Here is an 18317-nt window from a genome sequence, read left to right as displayed (position 1 = left end):
CATCAATTACAGAGGAATCTGTGTCAGCAGTACCCTGGGAAACTGTTCAACAGCATCTGAACAGCAGAATCCTCACCTTCCTGACAGAGCAGAGTGTACTGAGTAAGAGCCAGACAGCTTCCTGCCAAACCACCGCACCACGGATCACATCTATACCCTACACAGCCTGATCAATAAACACGTCCACAACACCAACAATGGCAAAATCTTTGCTTGCTTTGTGGACTTCAAAAAGCCTTCGACTCCATCTGGCATCCAGGCCTATTGCTGAAAATACTAGAGAGCGGAATAGGGGGGAGAACATACGACACGATCAAAAGTATGTACTCTGAAAACAAATGCTGCGGTGAAAGTAAATAACAAAAGGACAGACTTCTTCCATCAAGGCCGTGGAGTTAGACAGGGCTGCAGCCTGAGTTTCACACTGTTAACATCTACATCAATGAGCTCACAGCAGCCCGAGAATCCTCCTCAGCACCTGGGCTCAACTTGGCTGGAACTGAGATTAAGTCTCTACTATACGCAGACGACCTGCTCTGCTGTCTCCAACAGAACAAGGCCTCCAACAGAAACTGGCAATACTAGAAAAATTCAGCCAGACCTGGGCACTCTCTGTGAACTAGAAAAACCAGAATAATGGTATTCCAAAAAAAATCAAAAAAACATCCAACCATATCTCAATTCACACTGGACGACAATGCACTGGAACAGACAACGAGCTACACATACCTTGGTCTGACAATCAGCTCATCGGGGAAATTCAACCTGGCCATAAATACACTGCAGGAGAAGCCCGCAGAGCATTTATGCAATAAGGAAACAGATGTACCACCTCAAACCACCAATAAGAATCTGGGAGAAAATATTCAACAGCATCATCACACCCATCTTCTGTACGGCAGCGAGGTGTGGGGCCCTGTAACATACCACGACTCCACAAAATGGGATACCAGCCCAACAGAAATACTGCATCTGGAATTCTGCAAATACCTTCTCCAAGTACACAGGAGTACAGTACATGAAACAATGGATGCCGGGCTGAGCTGGGCCGCTTTCCTCTACTGCTCACGGTACAGAAGAGAGCACTGACATTCTGGGCTCACCTAAACACCAGCCATCCACAGTCTTACTGCTACAGAGCAATGCAAAATCAGGACCTCCCCACTAAACCCTGTGCCATCAAACAACTTGTCCTCTCACTCAAGGACAAAACCCCACACAGATTAACAACCTGCCGAAAAAAGAAATCAACTCAATCGCCAACGAAATGAAGAAGCAGTATGTGACAAGATGGGAAAATGATATCCAACACTCAAAGAAGCTGGAGACCTACCACAGCCTACAGAGAGAAAACACTCTGGCACCCTACCTACTGAAGGTAAAGACCAAAACAGAGGACAGACCCTGAGCCAGTACAGAATAAGTGCCCACAGCCTAGAAATAGAAACAGGCAGCACAGACAGAACTGGAAGCCCCGGGAGATGAGACTGTGCCAAAGATGTGAGCTAGGAGAGGTAGAAGATGAAACTCACTTCTTGTTGCGTTGCACACTATACTCTGAAGTGAGGAGTGCCCACCTAGAGAAACTCACTGCTGTTATCCAGAACTTTAATAATACAGAAGAGAACCAAAAATAGCGATCTCCTGGGAGAAGATGAAACCACAGCAGAACTAGCTGCACACTATATCAGCACCTGCCACAAGCTGAGAGACGTACATTAACCCCCACACCCCTGTGTGAAACTGTTACCCATAAACCCTGCAATCATTATACCCTATCCCTAGTATTCGTGTAATTATTGTCCCCACCCCCTATTATTCACGCTTTGGCAATACTGAAATGTTCTTTCGTCATGCCAATAAAGCTGATTTGATTTGATTTGATTTGAGAGAGAGAGAGAGAGAGAGAGGCAGAGAGAGAGAGAGAGAGAGGCAGAGAGAGAGAGACAGAGAGAGAGAGAGAGGCAGAGAGAGGCAGAGAGAGGCAGAGAGAGGCAGAGAGAGACAGAGAGAGAGAGAGAGAGGCAGAGAGAGAGAGAGAGAGGCAGAGAGAGAGAGGGAGAGGCAGAGAGAGAGAGAGAGAGAGAGGCAGAGAGAGAGAGACAGAGAGAGAGAGAGAGGCAGAGAGAGGCAGAGAGAGGCTGAGAGAGGCAGAGAGAGGCAGAGAGAGACAGAGAGAGACAGAGAGAGAGAGAGAGGCAGAAGAGAGAGAGAGAGGCAGAGAGAGAGAGAGAGGCAGAGAGAGTGAGAGGCAGAGAGAGAGAGAGAGAGAGAGAGAGACAGAGAGAGAGAGAGGCAGAGAGAGAGAGAGAGAGGCAGAGAGAGAGAGAGAGAGAGAGAGAGAGAGAGAGAGGCAGAGAGAGAGAGAGAGAGAGACAGAGAGAGAGAGAGAGAGAGAGGCAAGAGAGAGAGAGAGAGACAGAGAGAGAGAGAGGCAGAGAGAGAGAGAGACAGAGAGAGAGAGAGAGGCAGAGAGAGAGAGAGAGAGAGAGAGAGAGACAGAGAGAGAGAGCGAGAGAGGCAGAGAGAGAGAGAGAGAGAGAGAGAGAGAGAGAGGCAGAGAGAGAGAGAGAGACTGCCTTTTATCTATTAATGGTCACATGATCCATTACCATGTGACCTGCAGCACACGGAGTCAGGCCAGGGACGCGGCCGGTCAGCGTCAGGCCAGGGACGCGGCCGGTCAGCGTCAGGCCAGGGACGCGGCCGGTCAGCGTCAGGCCCAGGGACGCGGCCGGTCAGCGTCAGGCCAGGGACGCGGCCGGTCAGCGTCAGGCCAGGGACGCGGCCGGTCAGCGTCAGGCCAGGGACGCGGCCGGTCCAGCGTCAGGCCAGGGACGCGGCCGGTCAGCGTCAGGCCAGGGACGCGGCCGGTCAGCGTCAGGCCAGGGACGCGGCCGGTCAGCGTCAGGCCAGGGACGCGGCCGGTCAGCGTCAGGCCAGGGACGCGGCCGGTCAGCGTCAGGCCAGGACGCGGCCGGTCAGCGTCAGGCCAGGGACGCGGCCGGTCAGCGTCAGGCCAGGGACGCGGGCCGGTCAGCGTCAGGCCAGGGACGCGGCCGGTCAGCGTCAGGCCAGGGACGCGGCCGGTCAGCGTCAGGCCAGGGACGCGGCCGGTCAGCGTCAGGCAGGGACGCGGCCGGTCAGCGTCAGGCCAGGGACGCGGCCGGTCAGCATCAGGCCAGGGACGCGGCCGGTCAGCATGTACCCGCCATGGAGCGCAGGAAATGTTGCGCCACTATACAGCGGTCTGACCACTTATATTATACCCGTCACCGAGTGCCAGCCATGTGCTGCAGGACCCATCGGCACTATAGGGTTAGGGGATCATGTCTCAGGACCGGACACTTACCTTGGCCAGCACCTGGGGTACGAAACTCGCTCATGTAGCTAACGAAGGGGAAGAGGGCGGACAGGTTGGTGAGGAGACAGGACAGGATGAGCGGTCCTTGGTCTCATGGCCAGGATACACTGGAGAAGACTGAGCCCTCGGTGACCGGCAGCTCCTGCATAGTGTGGGAAAGTGTCGCATTAGGACCTCGCAGACATGGTCTCACAGAGAACGTTACCTGGGTCTGCAGGGGAGACCGTGGGCTCTCTGCCGTACTAGGAGACCCTCACCTGTCCCAGGCACACCTGCATTCCCCGCAGTAACCTTCTCTGCAGGGGAGACCGTGGGATCTCTGCCGTACCTAGGAGACCCTCACCTGTCCCAGGCACACCTGCATTCCCCGTAGTAACCTTCTCTGCAGGGGGAGACCGTGGGCTCTCTGCCGTACATAGGAGACCCTCACCTGTCCCAGGCAGACCTGCATTCCCCGCAGTAACCTTCTCTGCAGGGGAGACCGTGGGATCTCTGCCGTACATAGGAGACCCTCACCTGTCCCAGGCACACCTGCATGCCCCGCAGTAACCTTCTCTGCAGGGGAGACCGTGGGCTCTCTGCCGTACCTAGAGACCCTCACCTGTCCCAGGCACACCTGCATGCCCCGCAGTAACCTTCTCTGCAGGGGAGACCGTGGGCTCTCTGCCGTACCTAGGAGACCCTCACCTGTCCCAGGCACACCTGCATGCCCCGCAGTAACCTTCTCTGCAGGGGAGACCGTGGGCTCTCTGCCGTACCTAGGAGACCCTCACCTGTCCAGGCACACCTGCATGCCCCGCAGTAACCTTCTCTGCAGGGGAGACCGTGGGCTCTCTGCCGTACCTAGGAGACCCTCACCTGTCCCAGGCAGACCTGCATTCCCCGCAGTAACCTCTCTGCAGGGAGACCGTGGGATCTCTGCCATACCTAGAGACCCTCACCTGTCCCAGGCAGACCTGCATTCCCCGCAGTAACCTTCTCTGCAGGGGAGACCGTGGGATCTCTGCGTACCTAGGACACCTCACCTGTCCCAGGCACACCTGCATTCCCCGTAGTAACCTTCTCTGCAGGGGAGACCGTGGGATCTCTGCCGTACCTAGGACACCCTCACCTGTCCCAGGCACACCTGCATTCCCCGCAGTAACCTTCTCTGCAGGGGAGACCGTGGGATCTCTGCCGTACCTAGGAGACCCTCACCTGTCCCAGGCACACCTGCATTCCCCGCAGTAACCTTCTCTGCAGGGGAGACCGTGGGCTCTCTGCCGTACCTAGGAGACCCTCACCTGTCCCAGGCAGACCTGCATTCCCCGCAGTAACCTTCTCTGCAGGGGAGACCGTGGATCTCTGCCGTACCTAGGAGACCCTCACCTGTCCCAGGCAGACCTGCATTCCCCGCAGTAACCTTCTCTGCAGGGGAGACCGTGGATCTCTGCCGTATCTAGGAGACCCTCACCTGTCCCAGCAGACCTGCATTCCCCGCAGTAACCTTCTCTGCAGGGGAGACCGTGGGCTCTCTGCCGTACCTAGGAGACCCTCACCTGTCCCAGGCAGACCTGCATTCCCCGCAGTAACCTTCTCTGCAGGGGAGACCGTGGGATCTCTGCCGTATCTAGGAGACCCTCACCTGTCCCAGGCAGACCTGCACTTCCCCGCAGTAACCTTCTCTGCAGGGGAGACCGTGGGATCTCTGCCGTATCTAGGAGACCCTCACCTGTCCCAGGCAGACCTGCATTCCCGCAGTAACCTTCTCTGCAGGGGAGACCGTGGGATCTCTGCCGTATCTAGGAGACCCTCACCTGTCCCAGGCACACCTGCATTCCCGCAGTAACCTTCTCTGCAGGGAGACCGTGGGATCTCTGCCGTACCTAGGAGACCCTCACCTGTCCCAGGCACACCTGCATTCCCCGTAGTAACCTTCTCTGCAGGGGAGACCGTGGGCTCTCTGCCGTACCTAGGACACCCTCACCTGTCCCAGGCACACCTGTATTCCCCGCAGTAACCTCTGCAGGGGAGACCGTGGGATCTCTGCCATACCTAGGAGACCCTCACCTGTCCCAGGCAGACCTGCATTCCCCACAGTAACCTTCTCTGCAGGGGAGACCGTGGGATCTCTGCCGTACCTAGGAGACCCTCACCTGTCCCCAGGCACACCTGCATTCCCGCAGTAACCTTCTCTCAGGGGAGACCGTGGGATCTCTGCCGTACACAGGAGACCCTCACCTGTCCCAGGCAGACTGCATTCCCCGCAGTAACCTTCTCTGCAGGGAGACCGTGGGATCTCTGCCGTACCTAGGAGACCCTCACCTGTCCCAGGCAGACCTACATTCCCCGTAGTAACCTTCTCTGCAGGGGAGACCGTGGGCTCTCTGCCGTACCTAGGAGACCCTCACCTGTCCCAGGCACACCTGCATTCCCCGCAGTAACCTTCTCTGCAGGGGAGACCGTGGGCTCTCTGCCGTACCTAGGAGACCCTCACCTGTCCCAGGCAGACCTGCATTCCCCGCAGTAACCTTCTCTGCAGGGGAGACCGTGGGATCTCTGCCGTACTAGGAGACCCTCACCTGTCCAGGCAGACCTGCATTCCCCGCAGTAACCTTCTCTGCAGGGGAGACCGTGGGCTCTCTGCCGTACCTAGGAGACCCTCACCTGTCCCAGGCACACCTGCATTCCCCGCAGTAACCTTCTCTGCAGGGGAGACCGTGGGCTCTCTGCCGTACCTAGGAGACCCTCACCTGTCCCAGGCACACCTGCATTCCCCGCAGTAACCTTCTCTGCAGGGGAGACCGTGGCTCTCTGCCGTACCTAGGAGACCCTCACCTGTCCCAGGCACACCTGCATTCCCCGCAGTAACCTTCTCTGCAGGGGAGACCGTGGGCTCTCTGCCGTACCTAGGAGACCCTCACCTGTCCCAGGCACACCTGCATTCCCCGCAGTAACCTTCTCTGCAGGGGAGACCGTGGGATCTCTGCCGTACCTAGGAGACCCTCACCTGTCCCAGGCAGACCTGCATTCCCCGCAGTAACCTTCTCTGCAGGGGAGACCGTGGGATCTCTGCCGTACCTAGGAGACCCTCACCTGTCCCAGGCACACCTGCATCCCGCAGTACCTTCTCTGCAGGGGAGACCGTGGGCTCTCTGCCGTACCTAGGAGACCCTCACTGTCCAGGCAGACCTGCATTCCCCACCGTAACCTTCTCTGCAGGGGAGGACCGTGGGATCTCTGCCGTACCTAGGAGACCCTCACCTGTCCCAGGCAGACCTGCATTCCCGCAGTAACCTTCTCTGCAGGGGAGACCGTGGATCTCTGCCGTACCTAGGAGACCCTCACCTGTCCCAGGCAGACCTGCATTCCCCGCAGTAACCTTCTCTGCAGGGGAGACCGTGGGATCTCTGCCGTACATAGGACACCCTCACCTGTCCCAGGCAGACCTGCATTCCCCGCAGTAACCTTCTCTGCAGGGGAGACCGTGGGATCTCTGCCGTACCTAGGAGACCCTCACCTGTCCCAGGCACACCTGCATTCCCCGCAGTAACCTTCTCTGCAGGGAGACCGTGGCTCTCTGCCGTACCTAGGAGACCCTCACCTGTCCCAGGCAGACCTGCATTCCCCGCAGTAACCTCCACCTTCTCTGCAGGGGAGACCGTGGGCTCTCTGCCGTACCTAGGAGACCCTCACCTGTCCCAGGCAGACCTGCATTCCCCGCAGTAACCTTCTCTGCAGGGGAGACCGTGGGCTCTCTGCCGTACCTAGGAGACCCTCACCTGTCCCAGGCACACCTGCATTCCCCGTAGTAACCTTCTCTGCAGGGGAGACCGTGGGATCTCTGCCGTACCTAGGACACCCTCACCTGTCCCAGGCAGACCTGCATTCCCCGCAGTAACCTCTGCAGGGGAGACCGTGGGATCTCTGCCATACCTAGGAGACCCTCACCTGTCCCAGGCAGACCTGCATTCCCCGCAGTAACCTTCTCTGCAGGGGAGACCGTGGATCTCTGCCGTACCTAGGATACCCTCACCTGTCCCAGGCAGACCTGCATTCCCCGCAGTAGCCTTCTCTGCAGGGGAGATCGTGGGCTCTCTGCCGTACCTAGGAGACCCTCACCTGTCCCAGGCACACCTGCATTCCCCGTTAGTTAACCTTCTCTGCAGGGGAGACCGTGGATCTCTGCCGTACCTAGGACACCCTCACCTGTCCCAGGCAGACCTGCATTCCCCGCAGTAACCTCTGCAGGGGAGACCGTGGGATCTCTGCCATACCTAGGAGACCCTCACCTGTCCCAGGCAGACCTGCATTCCCCGCAGTAACCTTCTCTGCAGGGGAGACCGTGGGATCTCTGCCGTACCTAGGAGACCCTCACCTGTCCCAGGCACACCTGCATTCCCCGCAGTAACCTTCTCTGCAGGGGAGACCGTGGGATCTCTGCCGTACCTAGGAGACCCTCACCTGTCCCAGGCACACCTGCATTCCCCGTAGTAACCTTCTCTGCAGGGGAGACCGTGGGATCTCTGCCGTACCTAGGAGACCCTCACCTGTCCCAGGCAGACCTGCATTCCCCTCAGTAACCTTCTCTGCAGGGGAGACCGTGGGCTCTCTGCCGTACCTAGGACACCCTCACCTGTCCCAGGCAGACCTGCATTCCCCGCAGTAACCTTCTCTGCAGGGGAGACCGTGGGATCTCTGCCGTATCTAGGAGACCCTCACCTCTCCCAGGCAGAAATGCATTCCCCGCAGTAACCTTCTCTGCAGGGGAGACCGTGGGATCTCTGCCGTACCTAGGAGACCCTCACCTGTCCCAGGCAGACCTGCATTCCCCGCAGTAACCTGGACCTTCTCTGCAGGGGAGACCGTGGGCTCTCTGCCGTACCTAGGAGACCCTCACCTGTCCCAGGTACACCTGCATTCCCCGCAGTAACCTTCTCTGCAGGGGAGACCGTGGGCTCTCTGCCGTACATAGGAGACCCTCACCTGTCCCAGGCACACCTGCATTCCCCGCAGTAACCTGGACCTTCTCTGCAGGGGAGACCGTGGGCTCTCTGCCGTACCTAGGAGACCCTCACCTGTCCCAGGTACACCTGCATTCCCCGCAGTAACCTGGACCTTCTCTGCAGGGGAGACTGTGGGATCTCTGCCGTATCTAGGAGACCCTCACCTGTCCCAGGCACACCTGCATTCCTGGCAGTAACCTTCTCTGCAGGGGAGACCGTGGGCTCTCTGCCGTACCTAGGAGACCCTCACCTGTCCCAGGCAGACCTGCATTCCCCGTAGTAACCTTCTCTACAGGGGAGACCGTGGGATCTCTGCCGTACCTAGGAGACCCTCACCTGTCCCAGGCAGACCTGCATTCCCCGTAGTAACCTTCTCTACAGGGGAGACCGTGGGCTCTCTGCCGTACCTAGGACACCCTCACCTGTCCCAGGCACACCTGCATTCCCCGCAGTAACCTTCTCTGCAGGGGAGACCGTGGGATCTCTGCCGTATCTAGGACACCCTCACCTGTCCCAGGCACACCTGCATTCCCCGCAGTAACCTCTGCAGGGGAGACCGTGGGATCTCTGCCGTACCTAGGAGACCCTCACCTGTCCCAGGCACACCTGCATTCCCCGCAGTAACCTGGACCTTCTCTGCAGGGGAGACCGTGGGCTCTCTGCCGTACCTAGGAGACCCTCACCTGTCCCAGGCACACCTGCATTCCCCGCAGTAACCTGGACCTTCTCTGCAGGGGAGACCGTGGGATCTCTGCCGTATCTAGGAGACCCTCACCTGTCCCAGGCACACCTGCATTCCCCGTAGTAACCTTCTCTGCAGGGGAGACCGTGGGATCTCTGCCGTACCGAGGAGACCCTCACCTGTCCCAGGCAGACCTGCATTCCCCGCAGTAACCTTCTCTGCAGGTGAGACCGTGGGCTCTCTGCCGTACCTAGGACACCCTCACCTCTCCTAGGCAGACCTGCATTCCCCGCAGTAACCTTCTCTGCAGGTGAGACCGTGGGCTCTCTGCCGTACCTAGGAGACCCTCACCTGTCCCAGGCAGACCTGCATTCCCCGTAGTAACCTTCTCTGCAGGTGAGACCGTGGGATCTCTGCCGTACATAGGAGACCCTCACCTGTCCCAGGCACACCTGCATTCCCCGCAGTAACCTTCTCTGCAGGTGGGCTCTCTGCCGTACCTAGGAGACCCTCACCTGTCCCAGGCAGACCTGCATTCCCGCAGTAACCTTCTCTGCAGGGGAGACCGTGGGATCTCTGCCGTACCTAGGAGACCCTCACCTGTCCCAGGCAGACCTGCATTCCCCGTAGTAACCTTCTCTGCAGGGGAGACCGTGGGATCTCTGCCGTACCTAGGAGACCCTCACCTGTCCCAGGCACACCTACATTCCCCGCAGTAACCTTCTCTGCAGGGGAGACCGTGGGATCTCTGCCGTACCTAGGAGACCCTCACCTGTCCCAGGCAGACCTGCATTCACCGCAGTAACCTTCTCTGCAGGGGAGACCGTGGGATCTCTGCCGTACCTAGGAGACCCTCACCTGTCCCAGGCACACCTGCATTCCCCGTAGTAACCTTCTCTGCAGGGGAGACCGTGGGATCTCTGCCGTACCTAGGACACCCTCACCTGTCCCAGGCAGACCTGCATTCCCCGCAGTAACCTTCTCTGCAGGGGAGACCGTGGGATCTCTGCCGTATCTAGGAGACCCTCATCTGTCCCAGGCAGACCTGCATTCCCCGCAGTAACCTTCTCTGTAGGGGAGACCGTGGGATCTCTGCCGTACCTAGGAGACCCTCACCTGTCCCAGGCAGACCTGCATTCCCCGTAGTAACCTTCTCTGCAGGGGAGACCGTGGGATCTCTGCCGTACCTAGGAGACCCTCACCTGTCCCAGGCACACCTACATTCCCCGTAGTAACCTTCTCTGCAGGGGAGACCGTGGGCTCTCTGCCGTACCTAGGAGACCCTCACCTGTCCCAGGCAGACCTGCATTCCCCGTAGTAACCTTCTCTGCAGGGGAGACCGTGGGATCTCTGCCGTACCTAGGAGACCCTCACCTGTCTCAGGCACACCTGCATTCCCCGCAGTAACCTTCTCTGCAGGGGAGACCGTGGGCTTTCTGCCGTACCTAGGAGACCCTCACCTGTCCCAGGCAGACCTGCATTCCCCGCAGTAACCCTCTCTGCAGGGGAGACCGTGGGATCTCTGCCGTACCTAGGAGACCCTCACCTGTCCCAGGCACACCTGCATTCCCCGCAGTAACCTTCTCTGCAGGGGAGACCGTGGGCTCTCTGCCGTACCTAGGAGACCCTCACCTGTCCCAGGCACACCTGCATTCCCCGCAGTAACCTTCTCTGCAAGGGAGACCGTGGGCTCTCTGCCGTACCTAGGAGACCCTCACCTGTCCCAGGCACACCTGCATTCCCCGCAGTAACCTTCTCTGCAGGGGAGACCGTGGGCTCTCTGCCGTACCTAGGAGACCCTCACCTGTCCCAGGCAGACCTGCATTCCCCGCAGTAACCTTCTCTGCAGGGGAGACCGTGGGCTCTCTGCCGTACCTAGGAGACCCTCACCTGTCCCAGGCACACCTGCATTCCCCGCAGTAACCTTCTCTGCAGGGGAGACCGTGGGCTCTCTGCCGTACCTAGGAGACCCTCACCTGTCCCAGGCACACCTGCATTCCCCGCAGTAACCTTCTCTGCAGGGGAGACCGTGGGCTCTCTGCCGTACCTAGGAGACCCTCACCTGTCCCAGGCACACCTGCATTCCCCGCAGTAACCTTCTCTGCAGGGGAGACCGTGGGCTCTCTGCCGTACCTAGGAGACCCTCACCTGTCCCAGGCAGACCTGCATTCCCCGCAGTAACCTTCTCTGCAGGGGAGACCGTGGGCTCTCTGCCGTACCTAGGAGACCCTCACCTGTCCCAGGCACACCTGCATTCCCCGCAGTAACCTTCTCTGCAGGGGAGACCGTGGGCTCTCTGCCGTACCTAGGAGACCCTCACCTGTCCCAGGCACACCTGCATTCCCCGCAGTAACCTTCTCTGCAGGGGAGACCGTGGGCTCTCTGCCGTACCTAGGAGACCCTCACCTGTCCCAGGCAGACCTGCATTCCCCGCAGTAACCCTCTCTGCAGGGGAGACCGTGGGATCTCTGCCGTACCTAGGAGACCCTCACCTGTCCCAGGCACACCTGCATTCCCCGCAGTAACCTTCTCTGCAGGGGAGACCGTGGGCTCTCTGCCGTACCTAGGAGACCCTCACCTGTCCCAGGCACACCTGCATTCCCCGCAGTAACCTTCTCTGCAGGGGAGACCGTGGGATCTCTGCCGTACCTAGGAGACCCTCACCTGTCCCAGGCACACCTGCATTCCCCGCAGTAACCTTCTCTGCAGGGGAGACCGTGGGATCTCTGCCGTACCTAGGAGACCCTCACCTGTCCCAGGCACACCTGCATTCCCCGCAGTAACCTTCTCTGCAGGGGAGACCGTGGGCTCTCTGCCGTACCTAGGAGACCCTCACCTTTCCCAGGCAGACCTGCATTCCCCGCAGTAACCTTCTCTGCAGGGGAGACCGTGGGATCTCTGCCGTACCTAGGAGACCCTCACCTGTCCCAGGCACACCTGCATTCCCCGCAGTAACCTTCTCTGCAGGGGAGACCGTGGGATCTCTGCCGTACCTAGGAGACCCTCACCTGTCCCAGGCACACCTGCATTCCCCGCAGTAACCTTCTCTGCAGGGTGGCTGCTAAATGGATTCTAACCCTTAGTAAAGAACGCGACCACGCCCCAGAGAGCCACTAAAGGGTTTCAGTCCTGTCCCAGAGGAGAGGTTTTAGGCACATTTTCCTGGACACGTCGCAGACCGTTCACTTCTGCGGGATGTGAGGCGTCTTACAGCACGGCTTGGTAATTCGGGGCTTTGAGGTGCTCTCCCAGGGCAGGCAGAGGATTTTCCGGTCAGCACTATGCAGTTTAATCCCTGAAGGGGCATTCCATGAACGTTTTGTTTCGGGCCACGGAAGGTATACTGAAATGCAGCGCAGATCAGGGAACCCGGGGCAGGAAGTACAGGGATGTGGCACATTCAGGTGAGAAGAGGCACAGATCCAGGGAGTCCAACCTTTGCTAAATCCTAATTGGCAGAGAGGCTCATCCTATGTTTATAGTCGCACTGATCAAGAAGCAAAAAAAGGGACATTTGCCAATTATTATAAGAGGGAAACAATGTGTGTATTAAATATGAGCCCGTAACCACTGGGTGCCACTAACTGGAGGAACAGAATGAGTGTGATACCGGTAACGTACGGGGAGACGGGCAGTAGTAGGGGCCACATTGCTCCTCTGTCACCCTGTAGTAGGGGGATAAGGGTGCCCCCCTTTGATTCTGTTACCCCCGTACAGCTTCTGTTCCTGCCCCCACAGATCCCTCCCCCTCACCTCCTTGGGGAGCGTCCGGAAGACCTGGCTGGTGACGCACTCGCAGAAGAAGGTCATGGCGTCCCACTGTAAGAAGGAGGGAGACAGCAGGCAGCACAGGCCTTCCCCAAACTTAGCTGCGAGAGAGAAGGAATACATACGTTGTAACACAAGAAGTCCGTATCCTCCCCGGAATCACGCCCTACCCAGTCCCCAATCCTCCCCGGAATCGCGCCCCACCCAGTCCCCAATCCTCCCCGGAATCGCGCCCTACCCAGTCCCCAATCCTCCCCGGAATCGCGCCCCACCCAGTCCCCAATCCTCCCCGGAATCGCGCCCTACCCAGTCCCCAATCCTCCCCGGAATCGCGCCCCACCCAGTCCCCAATCCTCCCCGGAATCGCGCCCTACCCAGTCCCCAATCCTCCCCGGAATCGCGCCCCACCCAGTCCCCAACCCTCCCCGGAATCGCGCCCTACCCAGTCCCCAATCCTCCCCGGAATCACGACCCACCCAGTCCCCAATCCTCCCCGGAATCGCGCCCTACCCAGTCCCCAATCCTCCCCGGAATCGCGCCCCACCCAGTCCCCAACCCTCCCCGGAATCGCGCCCTACCCAGTCCCCAATCCTCCCCGGAATCACGCCCTACCCAGTCCCCAATCCTCCCCGGAATCACGCCCTACCCAGTCCCCAATCCTCCCCGGAATCGCGCCCTACCCAGTCCCCAATCCTCCCCGGAATCACGACCCACCCAGTCCCCAATCCTCCCCGGAATCGCGCCCTACCCAGTCCCCAATCCTCCCCGGAATCGCGCCCTACCCAGTCCCCAATCCTCCCCGGAATCACGCCCTACCCAGTCCCCAATCCTCCCCGGAATCTCGCCCCACCCAGTCCCCAACCCTCTCCAGAATCCCGCCCTACCCAGTCCCCAATCCTCCCCGGAATCCCGCCCTACCCAGTCCCCAATCCTCCCAAGAATCCCGCCCTACCCAGTCCCCAATCCTCCCCGGAATCGCGCCCTACCCAGTCCCCAATCCTCCCAAGAATCCCGCCCTACCCAGTCCCCAATCCTCCCCGGAATCGCGCCCTACCCAGTCCCCAATCCTCCCAAGAATCCCGCCCTACCCAGTCCCCAATCCTCCCCGGAATCGCGCCCTACCCAGTCCCCAATCCTCCCCGGAATCGCGCCCTACCCAGTCCCCAATCCTCCCCGGAATCACGCCCTACCCAGTCCCCAATCCTCCCCGGAATCCCGCCCTACCCAGTCCCCAATCCTCCCAAGAATCCCGCCCTACCCAGTCCCCAATCCTCCCCGGAATCGCGCCCTACCCAGTCCCCAATCCTCCCCGGAATCGCGCCCTACCCAGTCCCCAATCCTCCCCGGAATCGCGCCCTACCCAGTCCCCAATCCTCCCCGGAATCACGCCCTACCCAGTCCCCAATCCTCCCCGGAATCGCGCCCTACCCAGTCCCCAATCCTCCCCGGAATCACGCCCTACCCAGTCCCCAATCCTCCCCGGAATCACGCCCTACACAGTCCCCAATCCTCCCCGGAATCGCGCCCTACCCAGTCCCCAATCCTCCCCGGAATCGCGCCCCACCCAGTCCCCAATCCTCCCCGGAATCACGCCCCACCCAGTCCCCAATCCTCCCCGGAATCGCGCCCTACCCAGTCCCCAATCCTCCCCGGAATCGCGCCCTACCCAGTCCCCAATCCTCCCCGGAATCGCGCCCTACCCAGTCCCCAATCCTCCCCGGAATCGCGCCCCACCCAGTCCCCAACCCTCCCCGGAATCACGCCCCACCCAGTCCCCAATCCTCCCCGGAATCGCGCCCTACCCAGTCCCCAACATCTCCCAGCTGTGGGCGTTCCTCGAGTCCCCGCTAAAATATTCTTACACCAATACTGGTCCCGACCGGAGAAATAACGGGGACAGAGGCGATATTAATGCCTACGCTGCCACAGGAGGTCCCACGGCGGGTCCCACGGCGGGTCCCACGGCGGGTCCCACGGCCATCAAAACAGCCGAAGGAGTATATGTTACTCTCGCGTCCTTGATTTAAACCAGGGCTGGTCAACTCCAGTCCTCAAGGGCCACCAACAGGCCAGGTTCTCAGGATATCCCTGCTTCAGTACAGGTGACTCCGTCAACTGCACCACATGTGCAGAAGCCGGGATATCCTGAAAATGTGGCCTGTTGGTGGCCCTTGAGGACTGGAGTTGGCCACTCCTGGTATAAACAAAAAAAGTTTAAAAAAGTCTATTTTTGGTTATGAAAAGTAACGTTCTCGCCAGTGCCCTGCCGGCGTGAGAGGGACCCGGTGCCCTGCCGGCGTGAGAGGGACCCGGTGCCCTGCCGGCGTGAGAGGGACCCGGTGTGAGAGGGACCCGGCGCCCTGCCGGCGTGAGAGGGACCCGGCGCCCTGCCGGCGTGAGAGGGACCCGGCGCCCTGCCGGCGTGAGAGGGACCCGGCGCCCTGCCGGCGTGAGAGGGACGAGGCGCCCTGCCGGCGTGAGAGGGACCCGGTGCCCTGCCGGCTTGAGAGGGACCCGGCGCCCTGCCGGCGTGAGAGGGACCCGGCGCCCTGCCGGCGTGAGAGGGACCCGGCGCCCTGCCGGCGTGAGAGGGACCCGGCGCCCTGCCGGCGTGAGAGGGACCCGGCGCCCTGCCGGCGTGAGAGGGACCCGGCGCCCTGCCGGCGTGAGAGGGACCCGGCGCCCTGCCGGCGTGAGAGGGACGAGGCGCCCTGCCGGCGTGAGAGGGACCCGGCGCCCTGCCGGCGTGAGAGGGACCCGGCGCCCTGCCGGCGTGAGAGGGACTCGGCGCCCTGCCGGCGTGAGAGGGACCCGGCGCCCTGCCGGCGTGAGAGGGACCCGGCGCCCTGCCGGCGTGAGAGGGACCCGGTGCCCTGCCGGCGTGAGGGACCCGGCGCCCTGCCGGCGTGAGAGGGACCCGGCGCCCTGCCGGCGTGAGAGGGACCCGGCGCCCTGCCGGCGTGAGAGGGACCCGGTGCCCTGCCGGCGTGAGGGACCCAGCGCCCTGCCGGCGTGAGAGGGACCCGGCGCCCTGCCGGCGTGAGAGGGACCCGGCGCCCTGCCGGCGTGAGAGGGACCCGGCGCCCTGCCGGCGTGAGAGGGACCCGGTGCCCTGCCGGCGTGAGGGACCCGGCGCCCTGCCGGCGTGAGAGGGACCCGGCGCCCTGCCGGCGTGAGAGGGACCCGGCGCCCTGCCGGCGTGAGAGGGACCCATTGCCCTGCCGGCGTGAGAAGGACCCGGCGCCCTGCCGGCGTGAGAGGGACCCGGTGCCGGCGTGAGAGGGACCCGGTGCCCTGTCGGCGTGAGAGAGACCCGGTGCCGGCGTGAGAGGGACCCGGCGCCCTGCCGGCGTGAGGGACCCGGCGCCCTGCCGGCGTGAGAGGGACCCGGTGCCCTGCCGGCGTGAGGGACCCGGCGCCCTGCCGGCGTGAGAGGGACCCGGCGCCCTGCCGGCGTGAGAGGGACCCGGCGCCCTGCCGGCGTGAGGGACCCGGCGCCCTGCCGGCGTGAGAGGGACCCGGCGCCCTGCCGGCGTGAGAGGGACCCGGTGCCGGCGTGAGAGGGACCCGGTGCCGGCGTGAGAGGGACCCGGCGTGAGAGGGACCCGGCGCCCTGCCGGCGTGAGAGGGACCCGGTGCCCTGCCGGCGTGAGAGGGACCCGGCACCCTGCCGGCGTGAGAGGGACGAGGTGCCCTGCCGGCGTGAGAGGGACCCGGTGCCCTGCCGGCGTGAGAGGGACCCTGTGCCGGCGTGAGAGGGACCCGGTGCCCTGCCGGCGTGAGAGGGACCCGGCGCCCTGCCGGCGTGAGAGGGACCCGGCGCCCTGCCGGCGTGAGAGGGACCCGGCGCCCTGCCGGCGTGAGAGGGACCCGGCGCCCTGCCGGCGTGAGAGGGCCCCGGTGCCCTGCCGGGGTGAGAGGGACCCGGCGCCCTGCCGGCGTGAGAGGGACCCGGTGCCCTGCCGGCGTGAGAGGGACCCGGTGCCGGCGTGAGAGGGACCCGGTGCCGGCGTGAGAGGGACCCGGCGCCCTGCCGGCGTGAGAGGGACCCGGCGCCCTGCCGGCGTGAGAGGGACCCGGCGCCCTGCCGGTGTGAGAGGGACCCGGTGCCCTGCCGGCGTTAGAGGGACCCGGTGCCCTGCCGGCGTGAGAGGGACCCGGTGCCCTGCCGGCGTGAGAGGGACCCGGTGCCCTGCCGGCGTGAGAGGGACCCGGCGCCCTGCCGGCGTGAGAGGGACCCGGCGCCCTGCCGGCGTGAGAGGGACCCGGCGCCCTGCCGGCGTGAGAGGGACCCGGCGCCCTGCCGGCGTGAGAGGGACCCGGTGCCCTGCCGGGGTGAGAGGGACCCGGCGCCCTGCCGGCGTGAGAGGGACCCGGTGCCCTGCCGGCGTGAGAGGGACCCGGTGCCGGCGTGAGAGGGACCCGGCGCCCTGCCGGCGTGAGAGGGACCCGGCGCCCTGCCGGCGTGAGAGGGACCCGGCGCCCTGCCGGTGTGAGAGGGACCCGGTGCCCTGCCGGCGTGAGAGGGACCCGGCGCCCTGCCGGCGTGAGAGGGACCCGGTGCCGGCATGAGAGGGACGAGGTGCCCTGCCGGGGTGAGAGGGACCCGGTGCCGGCGTGAGAGGGACCCGGTGCCTTGCCGGCGTGAGAGGGAGGGATGGAGTGTGGATCACGTACTGTTTTTAGTCCCGATGTCCAGGGGGGCGGACAGCTGGTACTGCAGCCACTCTCCAGCCATATGGAAGCCGGTCTTAGGGTCCAGTCGGCACGCAGTCCTCGTCACCTCCCCCATCTGGGCTTTGAAAGCTAGGAAAGGGAAAGCAAAACTAAGACACATCATATCCCCCCCACAGACACAGGGCCTGAGGATGGGGTCACACCCCATATCCCCCCCACAGACACAGGGCCTGAGAGTCACACCCCATATCCCCCCCACAGACACAGGGCCTGAGGATGGGGTCACACCCCATATCCCCCCCACACACACAGGGCCTGAGAATGGGGTCACACCCCATATCCCCCCCACAGACACAGGGCCTGAGAGTCACACCCCATATCTCCCCCACACACACAGGGCCTGAGAATGGGGTCACACCCTATATCCCCCCCACAGACACAGGGCCTGAGGATGGAGTCACATCCCATATCCCTCACACAGACACAGGGCCTGAGAATGGGGTCACACCCATATCCCCCCCACAGACACAGGGCCTGAGAGTCACACCCCATATCTCCCCCACACACACAGGGCCTGAGAATGGGGTCACACCCTATATCCCCCCCACAGACACAGGGCCTGAGGATGGAGTCACATCCCATATCCCTCACACAGACACAGGGCCTGAGAATGGGGTCACACCCATATCCCTCACACAGACACAGGGCCTGAGAGTCACACCCTGTATCCCCCCCACAGACACAGGGCCTGAGGATGGAGTCACATCCCATATCCCTCACACAGACACAGGGCCTGAGAATGGGGTCACACCCATATCCCTCACACAGACACAGGGCCTGA

General features: G+C 62.0%; 1 protein-coding gene across 1 annotated transcript in view; it reads right to left on the bottom strand.

Annotated features, from left to right (window-relative positions):
- Positions 1–18317, bottom strand: part of XPO5 (exportin 5) — a gene marked incomplete at its 5' end in the record, with an annotated part of 111415 nt that overhangs the window by 15619 nt on the left and 77479 nt on the right. The window contains 4 exon segments of the mRNA XM_075584239.1: positions 2613–2620; positions 3353–3506; positions 12785–12900; positions 17477–17605. Coding sequence (XP_075440354.1) covers positions 2613–2620; positions 3353–3506; positions 12785–12900; positions 17477–17605 — 407 coding nt within the window.

The sequence above is a fragment of the Ascaphus truei genome, unplaced genomic scaffold, assembly GCF_040206685.1.
Source record: "Ascaphus truei isolate aAscTru1 unplaced genomic scaffold, aAscTru1.hap1 HAP1_SCAFFOLD_510, whole genome shotgun sequence".
Taxonomy (NCBI): Eukaryota; Metazoa; Chordata; class Amphibia; order Anura; family Ascaphidae; genus Ascaphus; species Ascaphus truei.
The sequence above is the reverse complement of the archived record's forward strand: the minus strand, read 5'-3'. Positions and strand labels throughout refer to the sequence as shown.